At 37.5% G+C, this 25793-nt stretch overlaps 1 protein-coding gene across 3 annotated transcripts in view; it reads left to right on the forward strand.

Moving 5' to 3' along the window:
• LOC131073520 (uncharacterized) overlaps window positions 1-20073 on the forward strand; it is a 126061-nt gene extending 105988 nt beyond the window's left edge. The window contains exons 5-6 of one of the 3 annotated variants that reach the window (XR_009112894.2): window positions 18904-19076; window positions 19544-19682. Coding sequence is in view for 2 of the 3 variants with exons in the window: in XM_058009964.2 (XP_057865947.2) it covers window positions 18904-19011 (108 nt within the window). In the remaining variant the exon portion in view is untranslated. Of the gene's footprint in view, window positions 1-18903; window positions 19162-19543 lie in introns of those variants that run through there. The other 2 variants (XM_058009965.2, XM_058009964.2) reach the window with 2 other exon arrangements.
• The last annotated feature ends 5720 nt before the right edge of the window (window positions 20074-25793 follow it).

The raw sequence follows: 25793 nt of genomic DNA on the forward strand, positions 1-25793 counted from the left end.
TACCTTTAATTTGGTTGCTAGTTGCCTCCAGTTTTTTCCTCTCTCTTTCCAAGGCTCATTGAGCTATTTGGCCTGATTGCATATAGTACTTTTTAGATCCGTAGGCTGGCAGGATCAATGTTTTGATACCAATTGTAACCCCCCATTTTAGGATATTCCCGATTTTTGCGTAAAAACAATAATCCTTACTTAAAGTTATAATGGCTTTGTCAAAAATTCTGAATTTATTATAATATTAAGATCAATAAATCATGATATACTTCTGAAAATCAATAATATCTTGAGTTTTTTGGAAATGCTTTCAAATCTTCTGAATCAGAGGTTTTAGTCCCTAATTCTGCAGTGGCAATATTAAGGGTTTTTGTGCTTAACTTGTCAAGAGTATTCAAGGTTCTTGTCTTTCTTGACCAAGATTTGGGTTTTTGTCCAAATTTGATAAGAGAAATAAGGGTTTCTGTCCTTAATCTCTCATGAACTTGGAAGGGTCTTTTGTCCTCCCTATTTACAAATTACTTCTTCAAATTCAAGATTGATTGCTTGAGTGCTTGATTGGTTTATTGCTGATTGCTTTATTGATCTTTGTTGATTGATATTTCTTGATGGATTGATTAGTGAATACTTGAATGATGATCTCTTCCCAAGAAATGATCTCCTTTATATTTTATTATTGAGGTAGTCACATCCCTTCACAATTATTGCCCTTTGAAATAGTACAACCTGTTGTGACCTATTTCACACATCGCCCCATTACAAATGGGGACCCCCAGTTGTTTGCTTTTTAGGGCTTTGTCTTAGCTTTGCAATTTCATAAGTCTTTCTTTTTCGAGAGTTTGAGTTAGAGTTTTCCAAGAGTCATCCAAGCCAAATAGAGAAATCATGCCCCGATCAGTGTTTGGACACCACCAAAGCACTCAGAAAGCCCAACGGACGAAGATCACTATTGCTTAGGGCCAATTCTGACACCATATTTTTTAGGGATTCTACTTTTTTGCTTTTTTGCTTTTTTTGCTTTTTTAATTTTTGGCACTTTGCGACCAATTTGAGAAGCAACTTTTTTGGCTTGCTTTTTGTTTTTTTCTGCTTTTTTGAAAGTAGACCTAGGATTGGGTCCCTCGGGTCATGGCATCAGCATTCCCATCTTCAAAATAAAAAATTTGTGTCTCCAAGTGTAAAAAGCAGGGTAAAATATCTAGGCAAGGGTTTGTTCCCGATAAGCATGCATGGTTGAGCAAGTCTATTAAGTGTCTGTATCAGGGATGAGTTCAAATAAAGATGGCAAAGGTAGGAGATGGCGTGAGGATGAAATATTGTCCAGCCAACCTTCAAGTCCACCCAAGGCAAAGATGGCCAGCCAGACATGAATTCTGCCATGCCAAAGGCAGGGAGGGCAATGGATGTATGAAGTTCACCCACAAGCAAAGGAGAAAAACATGGCAAAGCAGCTGCAAGGTCCGCCCTCAAGACAATGTCCAATGGCTCTTAGAGTCCGCCCAAAGAAGAATTCACACTTGTCTTGGAAGTCATGAAGTCCACCCACATGAATGGTAGGACAAGGTTGAAGTCAGCCCAGCAAGGTAAAGAGAATGTCCAAGCAATGGTAAACTCCGCCCACCTTATGGCCAGATCATGCCAAAGTCCACCCTAGAAAAGTAGCCATCAATCTCGCACAAGGTTTGGCATGGCGTGAAGAAGGTCAAGTCTGCCTAGCTAGGGAGAAAGATGGCAAGACCATGCTAAAGTCCGCCTTGGTCAAGAAGTCTAAACATCTACAAAGTCCATTAAAGGTAAAAATGGCATGGAAGTTAGAAAGTCTGCCTAGCACTTGAAAAGAATGTCCAAGGCATAGCAAAGTCCGACCTAGGCATAAGTGGACAATGTCTAAGATATTATGAAGTCTGCCTAGGAGGAATGTCAAGGCGGTTAGCCCAAGGTGAAGTCCGCCAAAGTAAAAAGCAATGATCAAATGAAGTATGGCTTGGAAAATAAGAAGTTTGCCTAGGTAAAATTGGCATGAAGACGATCAAGTTTGCCAAGAAGAGAAAGGAAATGACATGAGAAATAACAAGTTTGCCATGGACAAAGGTTTAACCAAGAAATTTTCAAAATGTCCAACACTTAGAACAATTTTCAAAAATCCAACACTTGGAAATTTTTTTGAATTTGAGAGAAGGATTTAGAAGGTTCTATGCCAACTCTCTTGAGGAGAAGATTGAGTTTCCATTTTAGAAGAAATAAAACAAGTCCAAGTTCGATGGACCTAAGGAAACCATAAAACAAAAAAAAGCATGAAGTTTCTAAAAATCAAACTCTTCAACTCTATATCCATTCAATTTGTCACTTTCAATTCATTATCAAATTTGAAGATTGGAGTTCGATTGTGAAGAGGTTTTCTCTCTCTCTCAAGCTTATGAAAGAATGATTTTGGAAAAGGAATTCTTGAAGAAAAAGTAGAATTTCTGAGTTGAAGGACATAAATTCCAGAAAAGAAAGTGCTTTTTTTGAGTTAAAGACAATTTTCAGAATTGAAGATAGATTTTCAGTCACAAGTGCAATTTTGAAGGTTTGGAATCTGAGTTTGATTGAATTATTTTATCCTTCTTCTGTCTTATTCACTTATTCTCGCAAAATTTACTAAGTATTTAGCCAAATTTGTCCATTCAGTCTGATTTTTCACATAAATTTAGCTTTATGACAGACTGAAAGTGAAATTTTCGAGCAAAAGAGTCCAAAAAATCAGAGTTAGAATCTTCAATTTTTTTGGAAATAATGTTAAAATTTCATGTGTATTACAAGTTGATGACAACTAAAGGAGGACCATCAAAAAAGACTAAAATGAAGTTCGCCAATAAAGGGTTGCAACTGGAGTCAAAGATCAATTCCAAGTGGAAAAATGTCACAGACACCAACCTTGGGCATGTGGACTTCAAAGATTTCAAGAGGAGAATGTATGGGCAAGATGGATTTTTGCCAACACCTATTGCTCGCCAGATGATGAGAAATGGCATTGTTCAAGCAACTAAATTTCCACCAGCTATGGAATGTGCTGAGCTTATGGTTGAATGTGCCATACACTACAATGTCCAAGAGAGAGAAATCGTTGCACCGGATGGAAGAGTTTTGGCTCATCTTGAAAATTAGCCATCCAGGAAGCATTTGGGATACCAAATTACAGCCAGACTTCCTATAAAACTAAGGAAGAAACTAGGAGACTTTATGAAGACCAGCTTGAGCTCTGCGTGACAAATGTCAATAAGTCATGGTTAGAAAAGCCAAGGCCTAGCCTCAAGAAAGTGCCAAAGAAATTGCTTTGCACGGACTTCAAGGAGGAATATGGTGATATTATTTTATTGCTGAATTAGAGTAATGAGAAGCCCTAAGGTGCACCATTTGAAACATGGATGTATTATTTTATCAATGAGATCACCTCTGGGGTCAAAATGTTTAATTGGTCCAGGATAATCAGTGATAACCTGAATGAGCAACTGAAAAATTTGGAAAGGATGAAATCCTTTTACATGAGCTCCTACATTGTCTATTTGTTGGCAAGAAACTACAGATACACTGGATTGATTTGCAAAGGTATAGTAGGCAATGTGAAAATGAATTTAAGTTCTATGATTGGTATCCACAACTGCAGCTTACTGAGAAGGCCCACTTCAAGCGGGTAAATGATGCATTCTTAATGTATATCACCAGAACATTGCAAGGAGGAATCCATTAGAGGCTTACTCTAGAAGCCAAGAGCCTGATAAGCAAGTATGGATCCTGGTTTATCTAGTTTCCAAGATTTACATACATAAGAGTCCAGGGATTTACCGGATGTCCTTATCGACTTCCAATTTATCCCACTAATAGAATGATCTTGCTAGAAGTTCTGAGGCAATTGGAAACGTATCAAGGGTTCCAAAGAACCAAGCAGAAAGCAGCCATTTCCTTTCCATTTTTCATCGGAAATATGTTGGAGTCTTGTCCAACAACACGGGCAGTTGAGAGTGCTAGATTAGAGATGCAGTGGTATCCATTCACACTTTACCGATCTAGGGCTGATTTCGATCCACACAATCATATTGGATTGGTGAATGGAGAAAAATATAGACATAGGGTTGATTTGGAGGATTTTTGGGCGAATGCCGTAGACGAGTATGACATCAGGAAAAGACAATGGTCTAGATTGCTAGTAAGCTTGATCAGAACAACTGAGATTTTTCGTGTGCTTGATTAGTTAGAGGGTGATGGAGAATATGTTCAACCGTGCTTTGATGAGAATTGGCCTCTTCCTCCTGTACGATGGTCAGAACCAGAGCTCACAGATCTAGCCACCTTGATGCGGCCATTCATCAAATATTCACAATGGTGGGTTGATTAGCAAGTCCAAGTGCTAAGGCGAAGACATTTGACTCTTACTTATATCTTGATGGGCGAAATGGAGTCATATTCTTCAAATGCGGAAGCATCCCAAAATGTCGAGCCAATTGAAAGTATTAACTCTCGGAAAAGGAAGGAAGCAGTTGAGGGCTCTTCGACAACAAAAGGAAAGAAGGTTGTTAGTGGGCAACCTGTTCAAAAGAAGCAAAGATCAGAGCCATCCCATTCTGTAGTATCTAGGAATGTGAACGATGTATTGACTATTGAGGATGAGCCATTAGCAGAATTGAAGATCCCTTCACCAATCTAGGAAGGAAATGTGATGTCAATCCAACAAGAGGAAGAAGAACCACCATCTCCTACAGAAACAAAAATATTGGAATCAGATAACAAAATGGATATTCTGGGCGATGAATTTCAGGAGGAAATTATTTCTGCTCTTCAAGGAGCTCAAGATATTCCATGTGAAGAAAGTAATTAGGAAGAGGAAGGCATTGAACAACCCACGATTCTTGATTGGTTGAAATAAAGGTTGAAAGTAAAAGTACCAGTGGAAGTCCAAGAAGAAGAAGATGACACGGTCGATTTCTTGGCCAAATTAGGGAAGGTTGCTACAAAGAAGCCTACCAGGAAGTTTTCCACAATCCAGAGAGATGAGACAGGCTATCATACAATTCAAATTGCTGTACCAAAAGTGGACAAGTCAAAAGAAGATATTACTCATCAGGAGTATGAAATTACCACTTTCAACTTGGGACCAACTACAAAGGGTCAAGAGATGGAAGACTTAGACAATTCAGTCGCTTCCATGAAGGCAAGACTAGACAAAGAGGTTGGAAAGAAGAGAGAATACAAAAGGGAAAATGAGTGCCTGAAGGAATACATTCAACACTTGACCAAGCCACTTAACCAAGGCAATCCAACAACTCCTCCACTTTTGAATTCCTCACATGAAGCAATTGAAAATTTTGAAGAAGAAAAAGTGACAACATGAGAGACTAAAGAATGGATGGCAAGCAAAAGAGAAGCAGCCACATTTGTGGATAGATTGATGCTGATATACGGGCAAACTTCCTCTTTGCTCTCTAGAATTGCAAGCATGGCAGAAGCATGGGTTGACCTTCAGGATGTTCAGGATAGAATTATCCCATGCCTTAGAGTATCGAAAAGGATTCCTAAACAAAAATTGATTGACGAAAAGATAATTGCAGTAGGAGCTGCATATGATTTCAATGCATGGCATTGGGCATTGGTTGCACGAAGCGAGGTCCTGGAGAGAGTGAAGGTTGATAGTGTTAAGGCCGAAGAGAAGATTAAAGAAATACAAAGAAAAATTTTCCTTGTAATTGTTGATTTACTTGAAAAGGAGACCATCCGAGAAAATGATATGTGGCTGGAAAATCTCAAACTCAGAACTCAGGAAATTTTCTTTGTCATCATTGGACCAGTCTTCAAGCAGAATTTGAAAGGCATCGAATTTCTTATCCATTCGGGATGCCTTCCAAAAACAAGAGTTGGAATGGGAGATTGCATTTGGTGCTTGTGCAGACGACTTGGACAGGTGGGAATACAGGATCAATATGCTGCCACATGTCACCATGGAAGAGCTTGGCCTGATCGTGTCCAAATTCATTGAACACACTGCCACTCGCAAGGATAGGGATGTGCCTTCCTAAGAGATAGCTCCTTGCGCCACTTGTCTAGCATGCATTTATCTTTAATGTAATTTTGGGAAACCCTAATTAGGGACGTGTTGTCTTAATCTCAGTCGTTGATCTTAGATCGATCTCGGTCTTTCATTTGTTTTCAGGAACTCTATATAAACTCTCATTCTCTCATTTCATTTTGTTGTGAAAAGATTTATGAAATTGTTGCTTAGAGCTATCTTGATAATATAAGTTCATTTGCAGTTTGCTTTGAAGCCTTATTATTATCATATGGTTGCATATCTTTCTTCAACAATAGAATAGTTTTGTTTAGAGTAAATTTGCTTTCAAAGTTGTTAAATGAATGAAGGATTTGATAGTATAGGTTTGTGAAACTATTGCTCATACTTTCTTTGAATAGATGATTTTTATTCAATGTGTAAAGTTAGCTTGAGCTTATATCGTGGATGCTTAACTTCTACTTTGGGTGAATATTGTTCGCTGGATGGTATCATTCGTAGTCTACAAATCTCAAGCACAACCTTAGAAGATTGCACCTACTTTGTCTAGTTGTCCATAGTGTGGCGAAACAAAGAATTGTAGGTTGGTTTCACCTAATCTCTACCATCTCCCAATTTCTTAGGTGTAGTATAGAACTTCTAAACCCTCATCCTTTTATCCTTTTTTGAAGTCCAAATTGAAAATCCAAAAAAAAAGAGAGAGCATTCATTGTTATATTCATCTAAGTCCTAACTTGTGATCAATATTAGTTGAACGTAAGTCCCCCTTGTATTCAGCATACATAACCAAGGAAGGTATCCAACATAAAGTCACCCGTTCGCACATATAAACCTTGGAGTCGCCATGTGGTTTGTCTTTGCAATCTTGGCATACTTAGTGATTTTGTTCAAGAGAGGGTAGAGTGTCTTTGGCATTTTATTCTAATGTTGTTCGGTGAATGATAAAACGTACACCAACACAACCCATCATCCTTAATCGTTGTTTTGAGAATTTTGATTTAATTATAATCAATGTTCCATGGGGACGTGTTCTCCCCAAAAAACCCCATGTCTCTTGTATGGGTAGGTTTTCAAGACTTGGGGAATTGAGGGTAACGTCCAACCATAGCACCACCACCTCTACCACCTCCACTGGGGACGCTGCCTAGTCACTTTCTATATGGCACATGCCATTACATATTGATTGCAACCTTTAACTTTGTGAAAACTACTTTGCGTTTCATGGGGCACTTGCAAAGATATTATATTGCAGATTGTGCCTCAAAGATTTCAATTCACCCCAATTTGTATATCAGCGCCACCCCCCCACCACCATTCTACCGCCGTTGCCCCGCTATCTCCTCGCCATCCCCAAATTTAGGCCCTCGGTCCCCTCATCCCTGAAACCCATCCCTTTGTCAGGGAACTCCATGGAACTCTGATTTTAATTGAATTCTTTTAGGAACCAATGGCAATGATAATCTTTTATTTAATCTTATCTATTTCCTCTATAGGATCGCTGCCACCTTCATATCAATCACCTAGGTTATAAGTTGAAGGGCCATGATCTTGAATTTTTCTAAAGCTGTGATCCCTTGTAATTGGTAGGGGCATGACAGTTGTTTGGACCAAATTTTCACAGTAACAATTTAGTTATGTAGAAAATCAAGAATGATGAGGACATTTAATGTAGATGAGAAGTAGACACAAAATTAAACTGTGTGACAAGATATTGCTAGAAATCCTAATATCTAAATATAGATAAAATTAAACTGTGATAAAGTAGACACAAAATATGAACTGTGCCCACAATTGAAATATAGAACTAAAATACTATCTCTTTGGATGAAAGTCCCACCAAAATAAAATAGTTTTTAACGTTTTTTATCCTGTTAATAATTGAAAGATCCTTGTGATGTACAAATTGAAAATCTTATTTAATAGATTATTCATCTATTTGTATGTGTTGGCTGAATTTTGTGTAAAAACTATTTATATGGTGTGAAGTTATACAATGTATTTGCAACAATGTTATAGCAAAAAATCGCCTACCTCTGGCTCAAATGTGTTTCCTCCTGACTCCCTACAAGTTTTGAATTAGTTGCACCTTCTATGCATGTACCGACAAGCTCCTGTTTGTAGTCATGCCATAAATATATTGTTAATTGAATTATTCGTAAAATATTGTGCATTAAATATTTCACCATTTCATGGGTTGGTGATGCAAAACAGGGAGGGAGAATTGTCGAAACGTGGTTAAAACCCTAGTTACCCTGCAAACCAGGTCACCATGTGCAAATGGCTAAACTTCTTCCTCACAACGAATCTGAAATTCAAAATCACTGGGAAAAGAGAGATAATTTGATGCTTTGTTCATACATATGACTGTCCAGTTAATTCAAATCCATACAACACCATACAAGTGCAGAAAATAGAGTAATTGCAGAAAAGAATGAGCTTCCAAATTAGTTGCCAATGATCAGACTTCAAAAATTCAAATTTTGTATTCACATATTAACATCCCCTGTTTCCAACCGTTGGTTATACAATTTATACCAAATTTGTGCTCTTTCGTGCGGTCACAACAGACCGTTGGGCTACATGACTGTTCGACTCCCACACTTTGAAAAATCAAAACTGGATACTAACATCGGAATAGCAATTCCGACCAGACAAAACAATACTGGACACTGACGTTGGGATAGCAATCCCGAACCGAAGTCTTTATCACCCATCAGAGTAGCTAATACAGGCAAAGTAACCTTTTACCGCAATCCCGACAGAGTAAACTTACCCTGATGTCCCCCTTTTGGCATAGCTATACCAAACAAAGCATTGGATGCCTATCGGAATGGGCCCCCCAATCTCATAAGCATTATTGCCATACTTGTGAACCACTTTACATGGCCCTATCTTCTTCATCATCAACTTTGTATACTTGCCCTTTGGCTATCTTTCCTTCCTCAAATGTGCCAATACTAGATAACCCACCTTGCATTGTACATCTCTATTCTTCAAGTCTGCCTTCCTCTTATACTTGTCCACATTCTTCTCAAGTGTCTCCTTGACCTGTTTGTGGATGTCATGCATGGCTATTGCAAAGTCTCCACCTTGGGCACTCCTATCCATTCCACTCAAATCTCTCAATTCATAGATACCTCTGGGATGCACTCCATTGACAACTTCAAACGGACTCTTCCCTATGCTTTGGTTGATTGAATCATTGTATACATACTCTGCTTGCGGTAGGATTAGATCCCATGATTGATTGTGCTCCTTAGTTAGTCATCTCAGCAGGTTGCCTAATGATCTGTTGACAACCTCAGTCTGCCCATCCGTTTGAGGATGATAGGCAAAGCTAAAAGTCAGATTGGTTCCTAGTTTTCTCCACAATGTTCTCCAAAAATGTCTAATAAACTTTGAATCTTTGTCAGACACAATGGATAATGGCAATCCATGGATCCTTACAATCTCCTTAAAGAATAAGTTTGCAATGTGAGAGGCATCATTAGTTGTTTTACATGCAATGAAGTGAGCCATCTTGCTGAACCTGTCCACAACTACATACACACTGTCATATCCTCTTGTGGTCCTTGGTAGACTCAAAACAAAGTCCATACTGATGGCTTCCCATGGTCTATTAGGTATGGGCAGAGGTTGATACAACCCTACATTAGAACTTGACCCCTTTTCTCTCTGACATATACCACAGCCTTCCACAAACTTCTTCACATCTAGATGCATCTCCGCCAATAATAGAATCTTTTGACCTGATCCAAGGTCTTGTCACAACCAAAATGTCCTCCTAGACTGCCACTATGCTTTTCTCTGATTAAGTTCTCTCTTATGGAACACTTTGGGACACACAATTGAGCCCCCTTGAACAAAAGACCACCTTGTACTACATAATCTGCATACTCACTTTGAATTTAACCCTGTGACTGCTCACAAACAGCAAATGCTTCATGAAAGTCTGCATGATTCTGATACATACCTCTTAAGGAATCAATTCCTACACTTTGAAACTGCAGGTCTCTTGTATCATCATTGTCCTCCTGCTCAAAGCATCAGCTACCTTGTTAGCTTGCCATTTCTTGTGATTTATGGTAAAAGTATAGGACTGCAATCGCTCTACCCAGTTCATGTGCCGATGACTCAACCTCTCTTGACTGTTTAGGAAACTCAAAGCATGGTTATCTGTGTATACCACAAACTCCTTGGGTAGTAGGTAGTGTCTCAATTTTTTCAGTGCGTGCACATTGGCATACAACTCCAAATCATAGGATGAATACTTCTTTTTGGCTTCATTCAATTTCTCACTAAAGAAAGCTTTTGGCTTCCCCTCTTGACTCAACACTGCCCCTATGGCATAGCCACTGGCATCACACTCTATTGTGAATACCTTATTAAAATCTGGTAAAGTAAGGATAGGTTGATGTGCTACCCCTGTCTTGAGGTACTCAAAACTCTGATCAGCCTCCTTGGTCCATTGGAATATGCTCCTCTTCTCTCCTTTGATGGTGTCTATCATGGGTGCCACAATATGATTGAAATTCTTGATAAACTTGCGATAGAAACTTGCTAAACCTTGGAAACTCTTGACTTCCCCAACTGATTTAGGTGTTGGCCAGTTGAGTATGGCCTCTACTTTTTCCGGATCCATCTTCAAAGTTCCCTGTGAAATCACAAACCCCAAATATACCAACTCTTTTTTCATGCATTGACACTTCTTGAGATTGATCATCATTTTTTCTTCATCCAACCTCCTTAACACCTTATCCAAGTGTTCCAATGGTCCTCCCTTGTATTGCTGAATACCAAAATGCCATCTAAGTATACTACCACAAACTTGTTTATGAAGTCTCTTAGGACCTCATTCATGAGTCTCATGAATGTACTCGGGGCATTAGATAGCCCAAAAGGCATGACAAGCCATTCATATAGGCCTTCATTAGTCTTGAAAGCCGTCTTCCACTCATCCCCCTCTTTGATCCTTATTTGGTGATAACCACTTTTTAAATCAATTTTAGTGAAGTACCTTGCTCTAGCCAAACTGTCGATAAGATCCTCCATCCGGGGAATGGGGAATCTATATCTAATGGTTATCTTGTTGATAGCCCTTGAATCTGTACAAAGCCTCAAATCTCCATCTTTTTTGGGTGCCAAAACAGATGGCATAGCACATGGGCTCAAACTCTTTCTCACTAGGCCCTTATCAAGCAATTCTTGGACCTGCTTCTTGATCTCCTCATTTTGTTGAGGTGTCATTTTGTATGCCACCTTGTTGGGAAGACTTGCACCAGGAATTAGGTCAATATGATGACTCACATCATGGATGGGAGGCAAAGAATTAGGTAATTCCTTCATTACTATACCTTCATACTTATCAAGTAAGGTCTGCACCTCTTTAGGGACTTCCTTGCTGTCATTATCTGCTGCTTCTGAGATTGGTTTCCCCACAATAGCGTATCCACACTCCTCTTCTTCCAAGGTCTTCATGAACTCCTTTTCCTTCACCACCATTACACTAGGTCCTCAATGGACTGCACTCTCATCTTCCTTTAATGGGGTAAGGGTATAAGATACTCCCCCTTTCTTGATGACAAAGACATTCTTCTTTCCATCATGTTGGGCTTCCCTATCATACTGCCAAGGCCTGCCAAGTAGGATGTGGCACACATCCATGGGAATGATATCACCCAAAATTTTATCCTCTTAAGGACCAATACTGAACTCTACCCAAGACTGCTCATTGACAAGTACTTGCTGACCCTTATTTAGCCAAGACACCTTGTATGGTGTGGGGTGAGGGATCCTCTTTAGTTTTAACTTTTCTACCATCTCTACTGCAACTAAATTATCAATCGAACCGGAATCAATTACCACTTTACATACCTTATCTTGTGCCATACATGTGGTTCCAAACGAAGATTTTCTTTGTGGTGGTTCCTTGATGGTTGGGACCTTGATCAATGTCCTCCTCATGAGTAGGTTTTCCCCCTACCACAGGTTCTACAAGCAATGATGGTGAGTTCACACTCTCTGCCTCTTCCTCATGAACAACTTGTGTCCTCCTTTCCCCTCCATATGAGATTGCACTTGGTTTGTCCGGGCACCTCCAAGCAGGGTGATCAATTTGGCCACATTGAAAACACTTCCTTGAGAATGTATTTGATCCTCTTCCTTGGTTTCCAAATCTGCCTCTTGTGTTAGATCTCCTGCCCCCGAATCCACCTCTTTGCTCATTGGTTTGTTCTTGCTGTCCACTAGTCTCCCCTTGATTCTTTTGGAATTGTGTTCTACGTCCTCCAAAGTTTCCTCTTCCTCTATTGTTCTTTCCTCTACCCTTGACTTGCTGCTCCTGCCTCCTTTTAACCTTCTCTTTTGCTCTTGTGGCCAACTGAAAACATTCTTCTACACTCCTAGGGGTAGTTAGACTCAATTCGTCTTGTATGCTATGTCTCAACCCATTCATATACCTTGCTATTTTCTCCACTTCATCTTCATGGTGCCCTTCCCTCAGGCTCAATTTATGGAACTCCTCTGTATATGTCATCACATCCATTTTTTTTTGCTTTAGGTTCTGCAATCTCTTAAAAATTTGGACCTCATAATCACCCGGTAGAAATTGGGCCTTCACCTTTGTTACCATTATGTCTCAAGTGTTAATCTTGGGCTTTCCTCTTCTCAATCTCTTTGATTGAGTGTAATTCCACCAAGTTAGTGCTGACCCCTTCAACTTCGTCTTGGCCAGCTTCACCTTTTGGTCTTCCGGAACCTCCTTGAAGTCAAAATAGTTATTGAGGGCATCTATCCAATCCAGTACCTCTTCATTATCCATCTTGCCACCATACATTGGCAAATCCAATTTCATGTTGGAATGGTCTCCTTTGACAGCCTTGAGCATCGCTAGGAACTTTTTCTCTTCTGGACCCAACTGTTATTCTCGGGGTACATTTTGGGGATCTTCATTCCCTTGCTCACCTACTTCTTCTTCCTCCGAGTCGCTATCCACATTAGCCCTCAAAGCTGCTTCCAGTGCTGCTATCCTGACCAACATACCATCTTGACCCTCCTTGACCGACCTCACCTCTTTTGTGAGGACTGCACTTCCCTTGGGAGGCATTTTGCCCTTCTCCTTCTCTGCAATCACTATTTCCGCTCAGACTACACACACACAAAACTCCCAATCAGAACCTAAGCTCTGATACCACTTTGATGCAAAACAGGGAGGGAGAATTGTCGAAACGTGGTTAAAACCCTAGTTACCCTGTGAACTAGGTCACCGTGTGCAAATGGCTAAACTTCTTCCTCACAATGAATCTGAAATTCAAAATCACTGGCAAAAGAGAGATAATTCGATGCTTTGTTCATACATATGACTGTCCAGTCAATTCGAATCCATACAACACCATACAAGTGTAGAAAACAGAGTAACTGCAGAAAAGAATGAGCTTCCAAATTAGTTGCCAATGATCAGACTTCAGAAATTCAAATTTTGTATTCACATATCCACATCCCCTGTTTCCAACCGTTGGTTATACAATTTAGACCAAATTTGTGCTCTTTCCCAGGGTCACAACAGACCGTTGGGCTACATGACTATACGACTCCCACACTTTGAAAAATCAAAATTGGACACTAACATCGGAATAACAATTCCGACCAGACAAAACTGTACTGGACATTGACGTCGGGATAGCAATCCCGAACTGAAGTCATTATCACCCATCGGAGTAGCTAATACAGGCGGAGTAACCTTACCACAATCCCGATAGAGTAAACTTACCCCGATGTCCCCCTTTTGGCATAGCTATACCGAACAAAGCATTGGATGCCTATCGGGATAGCCCCCCCAAAGTCGGCTGAACCGGATTTTCCAATCCCGACAGAGAAACCTATCGCGATGACACTTTATCAGGATAACTTATCCCGATGACAACTTTTCCCAACAATTACACCTTTTCGGGTTAACTATCCCAATGACAATAGAAAGATAACTTTTGAACAACTTTACAGACTTGCAAATTGTGACTCCTACTCTGACATACAGACCTGAAAACATGATATGACATTACAAATGGTCTACATAGACCTTATTGAATCAAAAAGACATGAACCCTAACTCCTAAGACTCAAACATCTGATTGACATAGCAACTAAATTCTAGGTGCTCCTGCACCAGTTGGTGGGAGATTCATAAAGGTTTTAGATGCGATTTAAATGTGATTTTAAAGCACTTCAAATGCAAAAAATTCATAGTCAATGGGTTTTTAAAAAGAAAGGGATTTTGGGGAGAAAAATCGCCTATGGGACTGATTTGCAAAAAATTCAGTATAACTGGGATTTTTGGATTTTTTCGCTTCTATGTTTCAGAATATAGAGGTATTTCTTGTCAAGCGAGTCAATATTCCAGTTATCATTAACTTTGCAAATAATATCCCTCATGTTAGCAAGCATAGTCTAGAGCTTTTTAGCAGAGATACTATAAAGAACGAATCCATCCTTTGAAGGAAAATTTATCAAAATCTCAGGATTCAATTTTAAAGAGACAGAAAATTGAATCCCATAGAAGGATTTTTTTAGGATAGAGCTTTTTCTCTTAGCTATTGGCAATTTTAAATTTAGTTTGGATGGATGGAACCTATTCTTTTATTATTACATTTACAAAAATATCCTTAAAAGCCCATTTTTTAGCAGAACAACCTTGAGTGAGAGCAAAGGGCTTGTTGTTCCAACTCAGGTTCCATCAAAGAGGCTAATGAGAAATGAAAGCACTATTAGATTTGGATAAGGCTAATACAGATGCAAGAGCATATGGATTTCAAAGAATCGATGTTGTTCAATTAATCAAGGAGACAAAGCTCCTTTAAATAGAGTTACAAAGACGATGTTTCTAAAAGAAACGATTGTTAACTAGAGGCGAAATTAGAAACAACTTAAATGACCGTTAATAACACAAAGAGAAAGATATTATTCTAATACCCTCCCTTAATGGTCATCGTTCTAATTACCAAGAGAAATAACAGAGAAGGTTGCCCCCTTCTTCTTAGAACACGTTGCAACAGAAGACAAAAGCTTGCCACTAACTCTGCCACTTGAGATGAGTCTGCCACCAACCCTCCCAGAAACTGCAGAACATCTGGAGATACCCAAAACAACACCAACTGTCCAACTTGATGTTGGAGAACTGTCCCTCCCTGTAACCAAAGACACACCAAGAACAACTGTCACGATTTTGAGGAAAAAATCGGCAAACCCTCCAAACTATTGCAGATGAGCAAGATGCCCAAAAATAGACTGTAAATAAGAGACTAGTGTAGATGTTCGCACAACAACTCAAGGTGCGACTAAAAATAGACTGCAGCAAAGTACAATTTTTGAGGAAAAAATCATAAACCCACATAATTTTTTTAGGACAATTATTAAAACCCACAGGTTTTTTCAAGGGAAAAAAAATATTAAAACCCATCAGAATTTTTTTTAGGTAAAAAAATATTAAAAACCGAAACAAACATCGATGCCCATAAGCCGAAGTGCACAAAACTTGACTGCCTTCCAACATCAAGTTGGTCGATGACGCCATCTTGCACGTTTCCCAATGCAGGGAAAACGAAAAAAACTGAGAAGAGGTGCTGGCACAAAATTCAAAAATTTTGAATCCCACTGCAGAAATAGAGGCAGATGCAGGTATAGACTTCAAAAAATGAAGTATGACTGGCACAAATTTCAAGAAAAAATTTCCGACTGACCCAGAAAAATTTGAAGACAACCTAGAAATCCTTGCGAAAAACCCAGAAGGAATCTGCTATCGGAATCTGGATCCGCTGGCTCGAAAATCGAGGCACAAAAATCGAGGCACCCAAAAAATTCTGACAACCTAGTTGAGATCTTGAAAAACCCACCACGAATCTGTAATCAAAAAAAAATTTCGACTGAATTTGAAGGGTCAAAACCCTAGCCGAAAGTCAAAAAATGCGGGTTTGACCAAGTTGCAGGTTGCAGAAAAAAATGGCCGGTCTGTATTGCGCCGAAAAATGCTGAAAACCCTCGCCAGACAGACTCAAACAGGAAGAACCCTGTTACATGGCATAAACACAGTCCAAAACGGACTTTTGAACAAAAATATTTTTTTTCGAAAATCTGCAGCAAAACTAAGAGGCCCGAAAAATCTCGGAAAAGAATTCACAAATTCTTTATTCAGGCTTTGATACCATAATACAGATGCAAAAGCATATGTATTTCAAAGAATCGATGTTCAATTAATCAAGGAGACAAAGCTCCTTTAAATAGAGTTACAAAGACGATGTTTCTAAAAGAAACAATCGTTAACTAGAGGCGAAATTAGAAACAACTTAAATGACCATTAATAACACAAAGAGAAAGATATTATTCTAATAAAGGCTTCCTTATTATTTACAAGATGCTTAACACTTCCCATGCACTCCAAATGCCGTTGAAGACATTAGAGCCAAATGGCTTAAAATTTACCAAACAATAGGTCATGTGGATGCAGAGAATTCCAATTTTTCTTTTTTCTAGGTCTAGACAAGGCAATATTCTTTCTCACAGGAACTTTCCAAGGTTCATTGCCCTCAAAGGCTTTCAGAATCCACTTTACAACAAGGTAAATCCCTTGAACTTTCAGATCTTTAAGACCAGGACCTCCCAAACCTTTTGGCAGACCCAACTTACCACATATCTCTTCTGATTCCTTTTCCCATCAGACCACAAGAAATCTCTTAGCATTTTTGAAGTTTAGCAAAAAGCCAAGCAGAGGAGTTATAAATGTTGTAAGAAGAAATAAACTTTTGACACACTTGAACACTACTAGCCAATGAAAATAGGCAATACTGCCATTTATTATTCTTATTCTCAATTTTCTTTAAACGACTATTCCCACATATCTTCCAAGGAGGGTTCGATAGAGAATGGAATGCCAAGGTATTTGATCTTCTTCGGCCTCCTATTGCCAGTTCCTAGCAGAAATCCAATCAGGAGGAGAATCATTCCAACTTAGGTAATTGATTCACTATCAGAAACTTTTTCCCCAGATGTCTTAGAAAACAGATCAAGTCTTTCTAAAACATTGTTAAAGCTTTGCTCACTCATTTGAATAAAAAGTGCAGTATCATCTGCAAACTGGGCATTGAGTAACTCATTTTGATCAGGCAAACAAATCCTTTTGAGAGGCAGCTTAATAGAATCAGTCTTTATTAAATAATACAAGGGATTTGGAGTAATGACAAATAGTGCCAAGGCAAGAGAACAACCCTACTTATCTAGACCTTAGTAGAAAAAAGGCTTAATCATAGACCCATAAATGTCAATTTGACTGGAAGAATCTTTGAATAGAATTTTCATTGGCAGAATGACTCAGGAAAGCCAAAAGCTTCCATAACAGTAATCACAAAATCCGTTCAACCCTATTATCATGGTTTGCAGACTCAAACTTGGAGACTACTCAGCAAGCCCAAATTTTTCGACTTGACAAAGAATTGGCAAAAACCAAGGTTTATTGGAGGGACGAATGTAGGGTTTTAAACTTTTATAGAAAAAATCTTTGTGAAATACACATTTTAACTCATGATTTAACCTGCCCCGACCTGTTTGAACTCTCATTTTAACCTACCCTGATGCATTTTAACCCACATTGGCACATTTCAATCCTATGTCGCAATTTTTACCTCAGAATCCCATCAAGCCCAATGAGTTTTCGTCTTAAATATGGCAATGTTTCCTTTGTGACTCGTCTGCAGAGACTTGCGAGTTAAACTTGAGAGTACTCGCCCAACTGAAAAATCTGCGAGTACTTGGCAACTCGGGTAGCTTTTGCAGGGTTTTCTATCCATGCCTATTATAAGATTTCTCAAAATCAAGGATTAGCATACTAGAGTTCTGATTGGAATGTTTAGCCCAATTTAAACTTTCTTAGCTAGTAATCAAGTTTTCCAGAATATATCTACCTTTTATAAAACCATTTTGAGTGATAGACACAACTTTGGGCAGATATTAGTAAGTCTTAAAGTTACTAGCCTAGCAAGGGTTATACATGAACCATTCAGTAAGGTTAAAGGTCTTTAGTTCTTAAAAATGGACTTATCACCTTCTTTAGGCGTAGCTTGACCACCCCCCTATTGATATTATAACCAAGAGAGCCCATATTAAAAGATTCCTCATAGACTTCCAGAAGGCCCTCTGCAATCTTTTCACAATTAGCCTTGTAAAATTCAATGGGGAGCCCATCAATAACATGGGACTTGCCATTGTTGAAGGGCTTAATAGTTTTAATGATTTCTTCCTTAGAAAGCTTCTTACTAATATCTTTTGCATCCTCCTCGCTGACTTTCTTAGGCATGATTCTCTTACAAAAAAACTTTGTTAACCCTTCTCTGATCATTATCCTTAGAAGAAAAGAGATTCTGGTAGATACTTTGTTAAATATTATTCATTTACTCAAGGTCTTCAGTCATATAATCCCCAATATCAATAAGGCCAATTTTTTCTTTGAGCATATTGATAAAATATTTAGATCTTTAGTTTTCCTCCTTCAACTAACTAATTTTGACTCTGATTTTAGCTCCTTGGTTCTTATGGTTTTGCAATCACCTCAGCTGAGACTATCATAAGTAACTTTGTCATTAACATTCTTCTGCATTTTTAATTCTTGCTCCAAGAATTCTTCCTCTAGATTCTTCTCTAATGTGCTATCTAGACTCTAGAGCCTTCTTTTTACCAACAGTCTTCAAAAGAAATTTAATATTATTATATTACATAAAAGGGTCATTGAAATAATTCTTATTATTTATACCTGCAAAGAATATTTGAGAAACAATTGACTATTATTGTAATTGAAGAATAATATTTCCCTATTATTTGTTTTGTGCATTCAGGAGGTTGATGTTGCAGATGATTTAGCACTTTCTCCAAAAATGCATACAAGAACAAAACTCGAGCGATGCTTTTTGTTGAATGGAGTAACTAGCAAAGTTGTTCGTTGAAGGACACATGGTTTATATTATAAACATGTTTCAGAAATTAAGCAAATTTGTCTCGGGTGTAAAATGTAATCACTTTCTTTTGTTGTAATTTATATGTATCAGGATTTTAATTAATGCAATTAATTCTAGAGATATTCGGTCATTATGAGAGGTAACCTTGTAAAGAATGTGTATCATTAGTATTTAATTATGCTTCAAATAGGGGATCATAAATATGTTTCCCCCAAAATCTTTAGTTGGATTGCAAAATAGAGTAATTCATTAAATAATGAAGGAAAAATATTACTAATGAAAAAATAATCAAGTAGGAAGGGTGTTTGTTCCTAAGATTTTTTTTTCTTTTTTGATTGTTCGCTCCACTGCCCTTATCTACAGGGGATCCTGATTTCTTTTTGTAAATATTCAAGTCTGAAGAAAGAAATTTATTGATTGATTACATACAACTATTTACCTCCTTTATGCCTCTGTTTTCATTGGTTAATTTTTCCTAATTGTGGAGGAGGTTGTGACTATTGATATTGTTTTGCTGCAGCTAACCGGATGGAACTTTTTACACCTATATACACGAGAGAATGCTTATAAAAAATAGAGGTGGTTTCCGCAAGTAGTACTTGAGCTAAGACAATTTTATTGATGTCAGCAAAGTTTGGGGTGGGTGTCCATAGACGGTTTGTCATACCCATACGGATTGCTCATAAAAGTTTGTGATGAGTGTCCACAAACCATTTGCCTGCGCTTATACAAATTGCTTCAACAAAAACGGAAAACTAAGGGAAGTTGAAAAGCTTGACACTAAAAACATAATTGAGGTGGATGGCCTTTCAACTTGCATCTTATGTGGTCAGGAAAACCAAATTAAATTGTTCTACGTACAAAACTAAATATTTAATTAACAAAACTAGTACATTTTGGATCAATATTCCTAAGATATTCTTCTATAAGATGGAAAGTCTATCTTCATTTGTATTTCTTTGACTTGGTTTGAATCCAAAAGCCTAGTCAATATGACTACTTGTTCATTTGTGGGACAAAAAATAGAATCAACTATTTGTGTTGTCAACATTCTCAAATAGTGATACTTTGTGTCCATGTGTTTTGTTTTATCATAAAGTACAAATATCTTTGAAATTTTGATTACACTTTAACTATCCACATTCAAATTGTCCTTTGTGGGACAATAAATAGAACCAACTATTTGTGTTGTCAACATTCTCAAATAGTGATACTGTGTCCATGTGTTTTGTTTTATCATAAAGGACAAATATCTTTGAAATTTTGATTACACTTTAACTATCCACATTCAAATTGTAGGACAATTTGATCACTTTGTGACTCTTAAAGAATCATATGAAGATGAACCATCACTCACAAAGCATCCACCTATTTAACTTCTCACAACACTAAACTATTATGCTTGTTTCCAAATACATTAACTAAAATGTAATAGACATCTTGTCATCCACAATACCACCATAATATACCACCATAATATGGGTATTTGAAAAACCCACAAGCTTGAAATCCACATTTCTCTATATTCCATTACAAAGGCTTTTATACATTGAAAGTATCTCAAATTGCTTTAGTTTTTGTATCCTTTAAATAATAATTATGCATTGCTGGTTTGTTCTCCTCCATTTTGATCTTTTATTTTATCAACAAAGGGCCAAGGCTGGAAATATTATAGCTATATAAGAAGAATATACATAATAAAAGTTTTAAAAGCAGTTTGATAAAACATGCTCAAATGAAAATATACATGAATTGCCCAGAAATCTACAGGGGCATAAACCAAAAAACCATTTTCAAAGCATAGAGTCTGATGGATAACCAGAGGAAAATCTAAAACAAAGATTGAAAAAGCAAACTAAAATAGCCTAATCCAGCCATGATGAATCTCAACAGGGCTGGAAATTCATTGTGCTGGAGAAGAGGGTCCCGAGGCAAGTGAGGAAGGACCAGGAGCAATTGAAGTCTCCACCCAGTGGACAATCATTGGGATCTTCTTGCCCCAAACTAGTTCTGGAGGTTTTAGAAAGCAATCAATCTTTTCTGTTGGCTCAGGGCTCTTTCAATTCTTCCCAATCGTCCACTCTCTCAGTCGAAGCATTCTGTCAACCTATGAAACTTTAAATACTTATCCAATTTTCCTTGGGGTTTTTTGTCAATTTGAATATTGCCCAGAGGAAACTAGCATTCTCTCTTATGATGAAATTCCTTACTTTAAAACTATTTTCATCCTCAAAATATAAAATGGGAAATCTAGGGGGAGGTTTCCCATTTCTGATAGTTATATTGAAATCTATTGGCAAAGGAATGGTCAATTTCTCATAGATATTCTCCGGGACATTTCTCAAACTGCCAAGCAAATCCGCCTTGAATACTTTTCTACAGGGCTTCTCTATTTTGTCTTTAGACAAACCAAAGTGGAGGAGAGTAGCTTCAAACACTGCCATAATTTCCATATTTACCTTGTACTTGTGGCTTGTTCTCATAATAGATCTTCAAGAATTTGCTTTACTGCTCTGGTAATGATAAAATGTGATTCATTGAGAACCTCCATCATTTTCCCCTTAATTTCCCCTAAAAATGTCATCTGTCTTTTGGATGAGAGAAGTCGAATGGGGGTATCCATTGATTTTGGTCCTCTTGGACATCTGCAGTCACAAAGAAAATTGCTTGCAACAAAACTTCGAAGAAGAAACCTTTAGCTATAAAGAGAAAATTCAATATGAAGGATTTGAAACATGTCCGACAGAAGGCTTGTCGAAGAAGCTAATAAGCATTCAATTCCATTTATAAATCCAAGGAGAGCCTCATGTAGAGGCAACTTGTCTAGTCATATCCTTTCACGACAATTCTCCATCTTTTCTAATTAATGCTCCTTCTACATCAGGTTAGGTGGTTGTATCCATAATGCTAACTTGATAACCGCTCTCTCTGGGCAACCCAATATCCCGCCAAATATGTCAACTATCTAAATTTCAACATTCCATTAGGCCCATGACCTCTAGTTTTATTTACTGGAGTGTTTGACAAGACCCTGCAAATCATAAAGATCCACCATCTAATGGTTTAAGATTTCTTTTTCGACTAATGATTGCATCAAGATATTTTAACTTAACACTCCACCTTCTCAATCGATACATTTAATATTTTCTTGTTGTTAAGACCTTTTTGAAAATCAAACCACGAACATTAAATCCTTCTAGAAATGAATTAATCTCAATAAAATAGATCTCCCAATCCCATCAAATCCCATTGTTGAAGGCATTTACACCAGCAATAGAAAAAAACGACAATTTTGATTATTAATAGCTTGGTTAAAATTATTTTTTTGAAAATCTTGTCTATTTTGAACTTTTGAAATTTGCCAAGTCCACCGCTATTATCATTTCAAGTTTAAGATTTAGCTTTCTGTATAATGCTTAATCTAAACAGTTAATATGAACACCCTTAGATGGAATCAGAGGCTTCAACCTCCAGAGGATAAGAAGCTTTGATAGATTTCTTGTTAACTCCATCTGCTCCCTTATTAACTAACTGATCCGCCTCTTCATTTGCTTCTCTAAAGATAAGATTAATAGTCAAGGCTTCAAAAATCTTAAGTAATTTAGTAGTTCTACTTAAAACATAATTAAGTCTCCAATTGGGAGTTTTATCCGTCCTTGGAGCAAAAACTATAATAGTTGAATCACCTTCAACTTCCACTTTTTTGAGACAAAGTTCCCTACATTATGCCAACCCTTCAATAGCTACTTGACTTTCTGCTACGTTATTAGTGTCCTTTGTTAAAGCTTTGGCTAGTTTAGCTTCTATCACACCATCTGATGAATGAATTATGCATCCTGCTCCTAAAACACTTGGATATCCTCTAGAAGCTCCATTGAAGTTCAATTTAAACCATCCTTCCTTTGGAGGTGCCCATACCGATGAAGCTCTTTGTTTGACTACTTCCTCTCTTCCTTTCCCAACAAAAGGAGGAGTATTTAATCCAAACCATTTTCTTTTCATTATACTATCCTAGTGGGAAAAATGGGATTTATTTGACAAATGGAATAAAAGACCACTGCTCACTATTTCTACAATGGCCGCTTCTAGCTTATTTATAAAAGTTTCCCAAGACATTTTTTTCCCCTTGGAAAATTCTTCTATTTCTTTTCTTCCAGATCTCCTAGATTAAAATAGATGGAGAGGATATCCATAATGAATTAAATAAACTTGATCTGTGAAGAATGGGCCAACTTTTGAATAGGCTCAAAATGTCATTTGGTAGGGTAGACTTCCAACCTAATTTAGCACATATCTACTGCCAACATTTGGAGGCAAAAGGACAAGTTAGTAGAATATGATTTATTGATTCTTCTTCAATTTCACATAGAACACACTTTGAAGGGCCAAAGTAGCCAATCTTTTTAACTATTATGCTATTAAAATTATGCCTTGTAAAGCTGCCCAAACAAAATAACCTGCTTTTGGAAGACATTTCTTGTCCCAACATAGAGAGATGGAAATTTTTGTTCTTTCGAAATTAACATTGTCAACTATTGATTTATATCCATCCCTTGAATTATAATTTCCTGAATTTGTGCCAATCCAAATGATCAAATCAGCCCCTTCTTTTATAGCCAAAGATCTCTTCTGAAATTTCTGTAAGAGTTTTTATTTATGTTCTATCTACTGGAAGTACTTCAAAACTTTTCCATTTCTAACCCATCGGAAGGTTTTCATCTGCCATCTCAATATAATTGCTCACAAAGAAGCTCCAACTTGCCTCTGAGATTGCCTTTAAATTACTCTGTCCCGTCTCTTTTTCTAAAGCCTAATACCCTCCCCATGAATCCAACCAAAAGAAAGCTTTCCTTCTATCCTTCACATTCCATTATATTTGATTTGTGATAAGATTTCTACAATTGAAAATGAAGTTCCATACTCTAGATCCTCTTAGAGGATTGTGAACTTTGGAAATGCCTTCCAACCTCATATCCTCCAAATATTTACCCTTTAGGATTCTTACCCATTTCCAATTTGAATCATTATATATTTTCCATACTAATTTAGCTCTTAGAGCTTTGTTTTGCCATAATTGATTCTCAATCCCACACCCCCCAAATGTTTGGGTTTACATTTCTTATCCCAAGCTATCAAGGCCATTTTTCTTTTCTCTACCATACCTTGCCAAAAGAAGGAACTCATTTTCTTCACTAAATTTTAATTAGCACCAATCGATAAGGATAGACAAGACATAAGATAAATTAGGATAGCAGATAGAACTGTCTTCAACAAAATAATTCTGCCAACCCAAGAGAGCCATTTTGTTTTCCAAGACTCCATTTTTTTGTCCATCCTTTCACCCATCAGATTCCAAACTTTGGTTGTTCTTATACATTTATCTAGAGGCAGACCCAGATAAAGGCGAGGTAGTTTCCCTACCTTAAAATTCAACTAACAAAGAATCTGATGCTCTATCCTTGTTTTGACATTAAAAAAGACCTTTGATTTTTCTTGATTTGTCTGTTGACTTGAGGCTAAAGCATATATACTGAGAATCTTCTTGAATTTTGTTACTTCTCTTTTGTTAGTTTAACCAAATAGCGTAGTGTTATCTACAAACTGTTGATGAGTGACCGGCTCCACTGCTTTAGTGATATTTATTCCTCTAGTTTGACCATTTAGTTGATAGTTATAGAAGGTTCTGCCCAAAGATTTTGCCGTGATAATAAAAAGAAAGGGAGAAATTGGGTCTCCCCGTCGAAGACCTTTGGAAGAATTAAAAAAACCATGAGGAGATCCATTAATGAGAACAAAAAAATGTGAAGTTGAGATACAATAAAAAACTTAAATTGATCTAGATTTCGGAGAATCCAAATGCCTCTAAACATTTGCATAAGAATCTCCAATCAACTTTATCACATGCCTTGCTGATATCCAGTTTTATGAGCATACTAGGATGTTTGTTGATTTGAATTGAGTGAATTGCTTCTTGAGCGATGATCACTCCATCCAAGATTGATCTCCTTGGGACAAATCCTGTTTGTTCTTCAGAAATGATAAGTGGAAGGACTTTCTTCAATCTATTGGCTAAGACTTTTGAAAAGCTCTTATATATGGTATTACAAAGGGAAATTGGCTTAAAGTCCCCCATTTTGATCGACTTCTCTCTCTTGGGTATTAGAGCTATAAATGTATTATTGATCTCTTTCAAAAATCTTCTTGAATTTCGAGCTACCTATAAGGCTTCGGTTAGCTCATTCCCTAAAATATGCCAACATTTTTGAAAAAAATAGGTTGGGAATCCATCTAGCCCTAGAGACTTGTCTATATGGAGATGATTGAGAGCATTTTCTACTTCTTGTTTGGAAAATTTATTGTTAAGCAATGCACAATCCTCAGTTGATGGCATACTAGGGATATTTCTCAATAGCTCCTTTTGAGAGCATAGATCTGACCCCTCCCAATTGTTTAGAGTGTTTGAAAAGAATGACTGATTTTTCTATTATTTCTACCGAGTCTTCTATCATGTCACCTTGATAATCTTGAATCCTTTGTATTTTGTTGATTACTCTTCTTTGTTTTGTGCTAAAATGAAAGTACTTTGAATTTCTATCTCTCTCTAAAAGCTAGATATCTCTAGATTTTTGTTTCCAAAAGATTTCTTCTTTCGCTAAAATTTCTTCATGAAGTTGAAGAAGCTCTTTCTCCTTTATGAATTTGCTTTGGTTCATCCCATGTGCTAGCACTTTTGAGTTTAATTGCTCCAATTCTTTTTCCACTCTTAACTT

This window comes from Cryptomeria japonica, chromosome 1, assembly GCF_030272615.1.
Source record: "Cryptomeria japonica chromosome 1, Sugi_1.0, whole genome shotgun sequence".
Taxonomy (NCBI): Eukaryota; Viridiplantae; Streptophyta; class Pinopsida; order Cupressales; family Cupressaceae; genus Cryptomeria; species Cryptomeria japonica.